Source organism: Pongo abelii, chromosome 1 (genome assembly GCF_028885655.2).
Source record: "Pongo abelii isolate AG06213 chromosome 1, NHGRI_mPonAbe1-v2.0_pri, whole genome shotgun sequence".
Taxonomy (NCBI): domain Eukaryota; kingdom Metazoa; phylum Chordata; class Mammalia; order Primates; family Hominidae; genus Pongo; species Pongo abelii.
The window spans coordinates 23,540,300-23,552,323 of NC_071985.2; the positions used below are offsets into that span (position 1 = coordinate 23,540,300).

Genomic DNA, 12,024 nt, shown 5'->3' on the forward strand with positions numbered 1-12,024 from the left:
TCTTCCATAGTATTCCTGATTTTCCTAAGACATTTACCTGAAATTTTTTTTTAATCTTAAAATATAATTTTCTGGGGTTTTTCATCTGTTAACTTAGACTTTAGTGAACTTTTCTGGAATCTTAAAAGGTGTTTATTGACTATTTACTTTGCTATTGAAAAGCTGAAACAAAGTGGTAATTCTAGCTAGTCTCCATACATTTTGGGCCGAATTCCAATTCACTCTAGGTTTTTTTCTGGGTGGGACTGCCATATAGCAGCTCTGAAGCATCATAGGAAAGAGGATTATGAGCCTAACAGTTACTGAGCATTAACCCAGGGATTACAGAGCTGGCAGATCCACTTAAACCTGAGTCAAAGGATAGCCCTGAGCTCAAAACTACTATGCATATTTGTCAGGTCCTGGTAAATTAGGAATATTTAAGAATACATGCCCAGTATTAACATAGCATTGTATGAGACAATTCAATAAATTGACCAGACATTTGTGTATATACATTGAGTGCCAAGTTTATCTTTGTGCTTTTTTCTATCTGGCTCATTTTACAATGTACAACTTACTGTATTATACCTGGACAGTGAGCACATAGTACTAAATATGTTTAAACAAATTGAAATTTTGTTTAAAAAAAGGACTGTTAACAACCACTTCATGGGGCAATAAAAAAATGTACTTTTAAAGCACTAAAACTTTTCGAGATTTTAGGATTCCAAGAACTCAGAGGACTGTATCGTCTACTTGTAAATAACTGGTCTTTATCAGATTCCAGCAGGTAACATTAACTTTCTCCCTTACTGGAGACACCTTTTTCTTCTGAAGTGTTTTTCATGAAAAGGCCATTTGATCTTTTGCACTGAAAAACTGAACAGAGAACATTCAACTACAACTGGCTTTTAGTAACTTATATCAAGAAAGTACCAAGTGTTACCAGTACTTCCCTGTGGAAGTATATGCAAAAGATCACACTGAAAACTAGGATGCATGCTAACAAAATTAGGCTCTTAAAATAATTAATTCTCCCATTAAAGAATGTTTACAGTCACCTATAGTCAAAAGATTAAGTTACGGCTAAATGTTTAAAAGCAGTAAGAATGCAAGCCCAATGTTTTATCTTATTGACATGCGTCTATTCTTGGCAGTTATTAACATTTCATATCACTTCTAGGGCGGTTTCAAACACTCAAACATTACAACTAACGGGATGTGTTAAAAGTCTTAGAAGGTTTAATTATCCTCATTTCACATTAATTGTACCAACACTAAATAAAACAGGGCTAAGAATTAACTATTAGTGCTTGAATAAATTCAGGGTTAACTAATACAAAGCATCTTAAAATAGCCAGATCTTGAATGCATTAATTTTTGGGCTAAAGACTGTTACACACTCTCATTTGTTATTAAACATTCATGAAAGTTCAATCTACTTACAGATTCCACTATTTCCAGGTGATCCTATTGATCAGCTTTTCGAATTATTGGTTCAGAAGACAACATATCCAAAGAGTTAAGACCACTGGGTAGTGGCAAGCTTCTAAAAATTAGAAATAAAGCCAGTTTCCTTTTGCCACCAAGTCTATACCTTCCTCATCTCTCAATAAGTCTTATGTCTCAGATATAAAGTGACTATTAAAGGACTTAATACTGAAATTATTTTGAATATCATTGTAGGGCAAGGCTATAATAAAGACCAAAAGCAGGTATAGTTTAATGTATTTTAATAGCAAACTTACAGGAACAGCACAGAAGACAGACAACATTAAAAACATGTACTTGCATGTAGGACAACTCAGTTAGAAAAGTATAGTGAATGGATGGAATCTACTGTATGATAAAAATGCTACAAACACCATTTAGTTGCCGTCAATAAGAAATTTACTTGTTTTAAAAAAATCCAAATGCTGGCATTGTCCAGAAAAATTTAACAGGTTTATTTATAATTATTATAAAGTTGAACCGCTGAAACTTGTTCACTGAAACATTTTAACTTGCATTAATGCTTTACGTCTCCGCATTTATATTAAAAATTCACACACAAATGAAAATGGAAAAACTGCCAATACCTGATTTCTGTCCCCTATTTTTCCACTCGCAATCATATACTTAGGTACCTTTTGACCCCATGGAAAAAAAATATCTAACGTTCAGAACTACCAATAACAGGAAGAAGAGAAAATTTTTTTTTTTTTTTTGAGAATGAAATGTTTCCCATCATAGTGGATTCTTAAGCACGTTCTCCACGTATGCGGCGTGCTAGCTGGATGTCTTTTGGCATAATTGTTACACGTTTGGCATGGATAGCACACAGGTTGGTGTCTTCAAAAAGGCCAACCAGATAGGCCTCACTTGCCTCCTGCAAAAGGAATGAAGAAAAAATTATTGATGGTGTTATTTCCAATAATTAAGACCCAACTATATGAATTAAAACAAAAAGGTTTTTGAACCCTTTAAAAAAATGACTGGGCAAGATGCTGACAATTTTACCAAATGCTTACATTTTACAACCTGTGGGACAAGGGCTCAAAAGCAGCTTATGAAAAAAACCAAAAGTTTAAGTCAGTAAATCTTTTATCAAGTTACACAAATCAAATTACTTTGTTACTAGGAAACTTCAATTTTTCTAATGGTAACATGATTTCTAATAAACTGAAATGTCACAAATAAAGCAAGAAATCCAATTTAACACTCTCATTCTTATAAACGGAATCATGTCCAATCCAAATACCCCATCCCAGCCTAGTCTTTTCCTCACTCTGAATCCCATTCACACAGTATGTGAACCTCTGCCTTGTCCAGTAGTATAACATGGTGAACAAGTGGTTTTTATCACATGCTTCTCATCTACGTTCCCTTTCACACCTGTTTTATCATAAGAGTACTTTTGATTCCAGAACATATCACAAGTTAGTTCCGTCTTTCTTTCTTTTTGAGATGGAGTCTTGCTCTGTCGCCCAGGCTGGAGTGCAGTAGCACGATCTCAGCTCACTGCAACCTCCGCCTCCCGGATTCAAGCGATTCTCCTGCCTCAGCCTCCCGAGTAGCTGGGACTACAGGTACGCGCCACCATGCCTGGCTACTTTTTTGTATTTTTAGTAGAGAAGGGGTTTCACCATGTTGGTCAGGCTGGTCTAGAACTCCTGACCTCGTGATCCACCCACCTTGGCCTCCCAAAGTGCTGGGATTACAGGCATGAGCCACTGCGCCCGGCAGTTCCTTATTTGTTTATTTTGAGACGGAGTCTCTCTTTGTCGCCCAGGCTGGAGTGCAGTGGCGAGACCTCAGCTCACTGCAAGCTCCACCTCCCGGGTTCATGCCATTCTCCTGCCTCAGCCTCCCGAGTAGCTCGGGCTACAGGCGCCCACCAGCACACCTGGCTAATTTTTGTTATTTTCAGTAGAGATGGGGTTTCATTGTGTTAACTAGGATGGTCTCGATCTCCTGACCTCGTGATCCACCTGCCTTAGCCTCCCAGTGCTGGGATTACAGGAGTGAGCCACCGCAACTGGCCTGGCAGTTCCTTATTTATAGACTTTGATCTATGCCCCGGAGACATGCCCCTGTCCTCTACCAAGTACCTTCCTCTATGTACCCCAATTTGTAACAGCATTTGTTGCCCTCTAGTACTAGTATCGATCTCTCTGGTTTTTCCCATATGACCGTAAGATCCTTTCAAGTTATCTTATTCAAATGACAGTGTATGAATCACTCATTGACACCTAACTTGTGAAGAGGGAAAAGGGGCGTTTCCACCTAGAATTAACTCATAACTCAAATTGTTAATATACTTATAGCTGTCTGAAAAGCTGAAGAATCTTTTAGTCTAAGCCAAAACATCTGCTTACTCTTTTTGTTTTTGTTGTTTTGAGGTTTGAGTCTTGCTCTGTAGCCCTGGCTGGAGTGCAGTGGTATAATCTCAGCTCACTGCAACCTCCACCTCCCGGGCTCAGGCAATTCTCCTGCCTCAGCCTCCCGAGTAGCTGGGATTACAGGCACGCACCATCACGTCCAGCTAATTTTGTATTTTTAGTAGAGATGGGGTTTCACCATGTTAGCCAGCGTGGTCTTGAACTCCTAACTTCAGGTGATCTGCCCACCTCAGCCTCCCAAAGTGCTGGGATTACAGGTGTGAGCCGCCATGCCCGGCCTGCTTACTCATTTTGAAATGGAGAAATTACCATTTTAAAAAACAATCATAAATCCAACAGTTTTGGATCTAGAGCATGAAATGATAGGTCAGTTGGCTCTCTCTCCTTTTCTATAAGGGAAAGTTATTTCTCTGCTGAAGATATATTAAGGGAGAAAACAGTCTTATAGCTGCTATTTTTATTCTAATAAAAAAAATTCCAGCCCAGGCACCATGGTGGCTCACGGCTGTAATCCCAGCACTTTGGGAGGCCGAGGCAGGCAGATCACCTGAGGTCATGAGTTTGAGACTAGACTGACCAACACGGAGAAACCTCGTCTCTACTAAAAATACAAAAAGTAGCTGGGCGTGGTGGCATGTGCCTGTAGTCCCAGCTACTTGGGAGGCTGAAACAGGAGAATTGCTTGAACCCGGGAGGTGGAGGCTGCAGTAAAGCCGAGATTGCGCCACTGCACTCCAGCCTAGGTGACAGTGTGACTCCGTCTCACAAAAAAAAAAAAAAAAAAGTACATTCACATTTATAGCTTCATCCTTTTTAGCCCTATCACTACTCTTCTACAAGTTTCTTTCATTCAAATTGAACTATTTTCACGTGTGCTTCTCCAGCATTTGTTATTAACAACTAAGTCTTACTTATCTACCCTTTAAGGCCCAGCTCAAGACTATTCCATGAAGGAGAAAATCGCATACTTGTCTCTTGCTCCTGTTGCCAGTGCAGGCAACCCTGAACTCCTAGTTCCTTGGCACTCACAATGACCTTGCGTTATCAGCCATTTTTTGGTGCCCTTAAGTTACTTGATAATAGAAATCTCATTTAATACTCAAAATGCCTTGTCCTCAAGTAGATTTTCAATATTTGCTACTTTTAAAAAATGCTTCTATTCTATGCAATTAGTCCCTCGCATCTTACCTATTCCACAGGTATTAAAAGCAAAAGTCCTTAATATTCCGAGATCCGTTCTTAAGATATTCTAGAAGTGGGTAGAAATCCTGGAAAAAATGGCGTATTGTAGCCTCCTTAGGGGCTCACAACGCATATCAGCTATTATATCAGGAAAGAAAACAGTTTTATTTTGCTTAACCTGGCACCTCGGGATTACAGAAAGCTAGAATGCTTTTGTAAAATGCGGTACAAGCTACTACGCGGGCAAACCATCAGGTACCATGGTTCTGGTGGCCTTTCAGAGTGTTATCACTTAGAACCACTCAGATGTGGCAATGTGGTAGCTGGGGCTGTCACTGCTGTCTTAAAACCTGGCTACTACTTTATAAGGGTTGTGTCTGGTCAGCTCTGAGAGGAGATTCAACTCCTAGAGAAGATCTGACCATGACCCATACATTTCCAATTCTATTACAAGTAACCCAAAGTCCCTTAAAACATTAAGGCTGTAATGGGAATTAAAGACTGCCACACTAATTTATGACCTAATGAATTAATTTTGAATTAATGGCAAAGAAAAAAAAGAACTACAAGAAAATATTAGTGTAGGACATTTTGAGTATATTCAATGTCTGCCTCTTTACCATTTCAAAGCAACACTGTCCACTTAAGAATATTTGAGTTCAAGTTCTCAGACATTAAAGGCAAAGACTATATTTTAAGTAAGTCAATTCTTGATTATCTATGGCAAACTGAGACTAACTTCTCCTCTACCATTCTCACTGGACTGCCTGCTATCCTTTAGTTGTAAAGTGTGTAATTCTAAGGCCAAAAACAAAGGACCTTTGGATTTCTACTTCAATTGCGCATCTTCTATTATCCTATTCCATTAACAAATTCTCCCTCTGTTATCTTTTTTTTTTTTTTTTGAGACAAGAGTTTTGCTCTTGTTGCCCAGGCTGGAGTGCAATGGCACCATCTCGGCTCACTGCAACCTCTGCTTTCCGGGTTCAAGCGATTCTCCTGCCTCAACCTCCCTAGTAGCTGGGATTATAGGCGCCTGCCACCACGCCCAGCTAATTTTTTGTATTTTTAGTAGAGAAGGGGTTTCACCATGTTGGCCAGGCTGGTCTGGAACTCCTGACCTCAGGTGATCTACCCACCTCAGCCTCCCAAAGTGTTGGGATTACAGGTGTGAGTCACGGCGCCCGGCCCACTCTCTGTATCTTTAAGATAACTAAAATATATGCATAAAAAAGCAAACAGAAAACACAAAAGCTTAACAAAGATCACTCTTTCCAATAAAGAGCTATCTAACACTAAAAGAACTGTGGACAGAAGAGGTGAACATTTTGCTTAAAACCAATACAACCACACTTAATGACAAATATGTAATAGTAACAGTGGAAGTTTACATGTGAATAATTTTAGAAAGATGAGTCTTTTACCCAGATTGTTTAGTAAATTCAATTTAAAAGGCTACATTATTGACATTTAAGCTAAAAATGCTACACTTTTCAAGTACAGTATTGTGTTCTTTAAGCACAGTTCTAACTAGAAAATATTAGCAGCTTTGTACCAATGCTTATGAATCTTAGTAACATTTCTGTATTTAGTAATAAGAACTGAAGATAATCGGCTATTAAAACAGAAAATAAAGTTTTAAGTAAAAACATGGAAGATTTTAGTAGTTGAAATTTCAGCAACTCACTGAGAATTTAATGGATGCCTACTCCTGTAATTCACCAATCAAATGAAGTTTAGACTAACCATAGAAACAGCTCGACCAATTACACTTCAGGGTGGAATCCACCTATCGTATCTTTCTCACACGTAAAGCAAAAGCCCGGCACAGCAACAGCAGCCTTGAAAATCCTCCAATGGAGTGTACTTAGATTCTGGATGCCCCCTCCCCACCCCCAGATTGATTCAGGTCTGCAATGGTGCCTAGCAATCAGCATTTTTAGCGACCCCCAACTGCATGCTTCTGATGGAGGTGGTAGCTTTACTGTATTCTGGGATACTTGCATCTAAAGAATCCAACCACACAATATAAAATAGGTTACTTAAGTGATTGATGTTAATGACGTCTACATACCTTTATCAAGTATCTTGTAGGAATTTCAAGTTTTGGTCTTAACTTAAACCACAAATATCTCAAATACATAAATATCTCTAGAACAGTATTTCTCTAAGTCCTGACATGCTAGAGATTAAGATTAAATTCAATATGCTCCACATTTAAGTGGCAATCCCTAATCCCCTTTAGGAAACCACAAGGCAAATCCTGGCCCCTTTACATGTCCAGTATCACCTTTAAGCACCGTTCCCCCCATCTTGCCAATCCAATCCTATCCTCCACTCACTGCTCCTTTTACATCTTAATGCATAATTCTTTAATACTGCCTATTCCCATCCTAGGTATTAAGCTCTCTCTACCCGTATGTTTCTTCAGGACCTGAAGAGACATTTCTTTTATTCTAGGCACTGTTGTTTGAAATTGTTACTACAAATATAGACCTCTAGTCTCAAGTTCTTATTAATGTCCTGCAGCATCCATAAACCAAACCAGAAGATTTTCTTTAAATATTGTTTTTAGTGCAATGTTTCAAAATTTTAAATGGTATAATGGAATGTGCACTAAGCCTTGGAGTCAAATAGGTTCAAATTATGGTTTTGCCATTTTCTATGTGTATGACCTTGAGCAATTTAACCGTCTCAACAGTGAAGTAACAATATCAACTATCTCACAGGCTTGTGATTAAATGATATAAGCATATGCAACAATTTGGAACTGTTCTTGGTACACAACAGGAATACAAACTGAGTCTTCCCACCCACCATTTTACCTGCAAAGCACCGATAGCTGCGCTCTGGAAGCGCAGATCTGTTTTAAAGTCCTGAGCAATTTCTCGCACCAGACGCTGGAAGGGAAGTTTGCGAATCAGAAGTTCAGTGGACTTCTGATAACGTCTAATTTCACGGAGTGCCACAGTACCAGGCCTTTAAAAAATTAATAAAGAAACTGTTACCAAAAACATAAATAGCACAAAAAGGTAAGTGGGCAGCTTCAAAGAAATGCAGTAATTTTTCAAAAAATAAGCCACCCAACAATTCTTCAGCTTCAGTATCAAATTTCACTGATCAAGTTAAGATGTGAACATTCAAATCTAGTAAGTAACAATACCTTTAAAGCAAAAAGCATGAAATTAAAATGCATTCTTAGCAAGAAGTTTATCAAAGCCCTATCTATTTTCATTTTAAAAAGTTATTCATGTATATAAACCTTGGGAAGGTATTAGCTGTCAGGCTAATAAAGAAGTTGGCTCCTCTCAATTTAGCACCACTCTCCTTCCCTACACCCTCTATTATCTTAAGAGCCCTTAAAGATGACCAACACAACCCAATGAACTTCATTTAAAAATCTGCTTGTGGCATTTAAGTTCTATTTCCCAGAATACCTCTACCCTGACTACAGTTCATCCCTCATGAATTATTAAATTTGAATACACCCGATTGTGCAGTGTTCCTTCCACGTGGAAAAGTTTTTTTTACTAAGTAATTGTCAGCATGAAATTTACCTCTCATTCTGACTTATTTCTTCCACTGTATGAGCTTTTAAGTTAATCGTAACATTTGCGGAGGCTAAGTCTGGGCAACTTCTGCCCTCTAATGGCAGATGCCCTTAACAACAGTGGCTCAGGTAGTTCACAATCAAAAGAGCTAATACAGAAGGAATAAGCTAATCAAGTAAATGAGGGGGTGGGAACTTTATAAAACACCCAATCTCGATTAAATTATTATTTTGCCAAAAACTAGGAAAGATATCCTCAAAAGTTTATTCAAGAAAGCAACACTTAACTATTTTTAAAGAATTACTAATAGTTAACTAAAATGTCAATATATCCCATTAACATTATCAGTGATATACGAGGTCTCCTTAGACCTCTAGTTCAGATTATGGCTTCAAAGTTAAACGTTTTCAATAAAACCCAATACTTAACTTTATATATAAATGATCATACAGTACATATATTTAAGCAGAAGTTAAGTGTTCAAATAAAAAAAAAGTTTCTCTAAAGCAAAAAGTTTTCCTGTTATCCATCTTTTTGTTAAATTATATGGATACATACAAGAGAGACTTTGTCCCATTTTTTTCGTTTTTTAATACCTGTAACGATGAGGTTTCTTCACCCCTCCAGTAGAGGGCGCACTCTTGCGAGCGGCTTTTGTAGCCAGTTGCTTCCTGGGTGCTTTACCACCGGTCGATTTGCGGGCAGTCTGCTTTGTACGAGCCATGGTACAGAGACCTCCTTACTTACCTACCAGCATTGAAAAATCAAAAATCACCATATGCAACTACTAAACATACAACTTTTCCTGCCACGATCACCCCCTCCCCATATCTGGAAATTATGATCAGTATAAAAAATAATGTTCGTATTGTTATATAATTTGAAAGGGTGAAGATTACGTCTACCCAAAATCTCTTATTGAAACAAACTGGAGTACTAGAAAATTGTTAGCAATATCAATCATCTCTCAAAATGCTAATTCTGAGCGACAAACGGCAAAACAAAAATATCTCGAGCAGCCTTTGATCCAATTTATTTAATTAAAGCAGTAATTAGAAATGTCTGTAAACATTCCATCCACAAACAAGTCAAAAGAACGAAGCCACAAACCACTGAAGGTCGAGTCAAATTACAGCAAAAAAAGGTCTTACTCCCCCCCACTTTGGCTGCCCCCCCCTTCGTCTGACTGTAGATGGCTTGCTGTAAACATCTGAAAATATTCTTGGTTTTGCATCGTTACAGTTATGTTGACAAAAAGGCGTCTCGAAAAAAGAGAGGAACAACAGCTACCACCAGCGAGCATTCTACAAAGCCCCGTCCTCGCGTCCAGCCCTCACAGGCTTCGCAGTGAAATAAAAAGTGCCCCGCACCCAGGCTTTAATTAACGCACGACATCCGCCGACCGGTCCACCCCAAGCACCACATAAACTTTTGGTTTTGCCTCCTCCGGGTCCCTCGGCACAGGGTCCCCCAACCTGCCCGTCTCGCTCCCAGCGCCTCGAACAGGAACCAACTCGGCTCCCAGACCAGAACAAAATGGAAACAATCGCAAAACGTATCCGATTCCGTTCCAAAGAGACAAAACACCAAATCGCTCGAAAATACCCCTATCCCCTGCCACGTGCCGCCCTCCAAAATGCAAAAGTTTTTTTTGCATTTCAAATGCATCAAGTTTCCGCTTCTCCAAAAAAGGGAAAAAAATGTCCCTCTTTTAAAAATTCTTGCTTTTTTGAAATGGGGAAGAGAGAAACGGGGGAAAAAATATGGTCGGTGACCAGAGAAGAGAGACAAGATGGTGAAGCTTAGCAACAACTGTGGGGAGGCAGCAAAAAGCGAATTACCCCAGGGTGCGAAGCGGCGGCGATTTCCACCCCTTTCCCGCTCGAAAACTGGGGGCTGGGGCCCGGGGGCGGTAGTTAAGAGGCCCGCGCGGGTCGTGGTGAAGGTTTGGGGTCCGGGGAAGGGGCGGCGGGCGGGATTTCACCGAAGAAAGAGGAGCCAGGGGCGCGGGGAGGAGGAGGGAGAGCAGGCTCGGCGCCGCGGCGGTTGCTGCTGTTGGGCTGAGGCGGCGAGAGACGGGGGAGCCGCCGCCGCCAGAGGGAACAGGGAAACTCGCTCCTCACCTCCATTTCTGGGCCAAAAAGTTTGTGGGCTAAGCCGGAGGGGCTACGGGTCCCCTCCCGGCACCGCCAGGGCCCGGCTCGGGGCTGACGGCAAGCGGGGCTCGGTTCCGGGGAAGCGGGCAGACGGGGAAACTTACCCCCCTTCTCCTTCGGCTGGAGCTCGGCGAGCGAGAGGCGGCGCTGGCGTTGGAGAGCGACGGCGGCGCGGCGGCGGCTGCGAACACAATTGAAAGATGGCTGACACCGAGGCTATCCCCCAACACACGCCGCCCCGCCCCCGCGCCGCGCGCCAGCCAATCACACACAATGGAGGGAAGGCTCGGCCCCGCCCCCACAGTTCCTCTCGCGCCCCGCCCCCGCCCCTCCCCCCGCGCGCCCGTTCGCTGGCGCGCGCTCGCCCCTCCCCCGCGTGCCGCCCGCTCCCTCCTCCAGGCCGCCTCGCGCCGTGTGTGTACAAACACAAAAGACACGCTGAGGGGCCGCCGGCTCCCGCCGAGAATGCCAGCCGCCCCCGGCCAGCCCCCGCCCCCGGCCCTGCACTCCCATCCCGCTCCGTGTGCGCACGGCGTCGAACCCCCGAAGCCCGGGTTTGGGGCGCCCGGAGGGAAGTGGGGGGAGGGGAAGGCGGGCGGAGGCGCGGCGGGTGAACGCCCGGCCTGCGGGCGTCTCGGGCCGCGGCGGAGAGGGGAGGGAGGGGCTGCCCCCGCGCGGGTCCCGGCGCGCGCCCCCGAGGAGACCCGGGCGGCAGTGGGGGAGGAGGACGCGGTCGGCCGGGTCGCCGCGCCCCATTGGAAAACGCTCCCCAGCAGGAAGCTGGCAAATAGGAATCCAGCGTCCCGCGCCCGCTGTCGGACCGGGCCGATGCGGCAGCAGGAGGGGCGGACCGACGGCCTCCTTCCCGCCTGCGCGCTCGGCCAAGTGCGGCCGGGTCCTGCGGGACCGGCCCGAGTCCGCCGTAGACAACTTGATCCGCTAAGACTCCTGGGCCGGCCGCCTGCGTGCAGGGCAGCCCCTCGCCGGTGTCGGCCTGCGGGATCAGGGGACGGGGCTCGCTCTCCTCCCGGGCCCGGGCCCCCGACGCAAGATGGCTGTGTCGCGTCGGCCTCTAAACAATGTGTGGAGCGCGCACCTCCTGCACCAGGGCCCGGTGGCTTGTCCTGCCCGCCCGTGGGGGCCGTGTGATCTGTTTTCGGTAGGATTGCTTTGGAAAGGAATTGCCGAATATAGATAGTCAAATGTCCGCAGCTTCTGCATAGTTTAGAAGAGGCTGAAAACGGCAGAAAGAAGGCAAACATGGTTTGGAAA

General features: G+C 43.2%; 1 protein-coding gene across 1 annotated transcript; it reads right to left on the reverse strand.

Moving 5' to 3' along the window:
• Positions 1–1,698: 1,698 nt before the first annotated feature.
• On the reverse strand, positions 1,699–11,066 carry LOC100433071 (histone H3.3A). Its single transcript, XM_002809387.4, has 4 exons — positions 10,857–11,066; positions 9,193–9,343; positions 7,871–8,024; positions 1,699–2,350 (listed from the first exon to the last, which is right to left on the reverse strand). The coding sequence occupies exons 2-4, from the start codon at positions 9,318–9,320 to the stop codon at positions 2,222–2,224; spliced, it is 411 nt and encodes a 136-aa protein (XP_002809433.1). The 5' UTR covers positions 9,321–9,343; positions 10,857–11,066; the 3' UTR covers positions 1,699–2,221.
• Between the last annotated feature and the right edge of the window lie 958 nt (positions 11,067–12,024).

Excerpts from the sequence above, each read along its gene's own strand:
- LOC100433071 (XM_002809387.4), bottom strand. The coding sequence starts at position 9,320 with ATGGCTCGTACAAAGCAGACTGCCCGCAAATCGACCGGTGGTAAAGCA. Across the intron at positions 8,025-9,192 it reads AAGAAACCTCATCGTTACAG|GCCTGGTACTGTGGCACTCC; the intron begins GTATTAAAAAAC and ends AATTTTTTAAAG. Across the intron at positions 2,351-7,870 it reads CAGCTATCGGTGCTTTGCAG|GAGGCAAGTGAGGCCTATCT; the intron begins GTAAAATGGTGG and ends TTCCTTTTGCAG.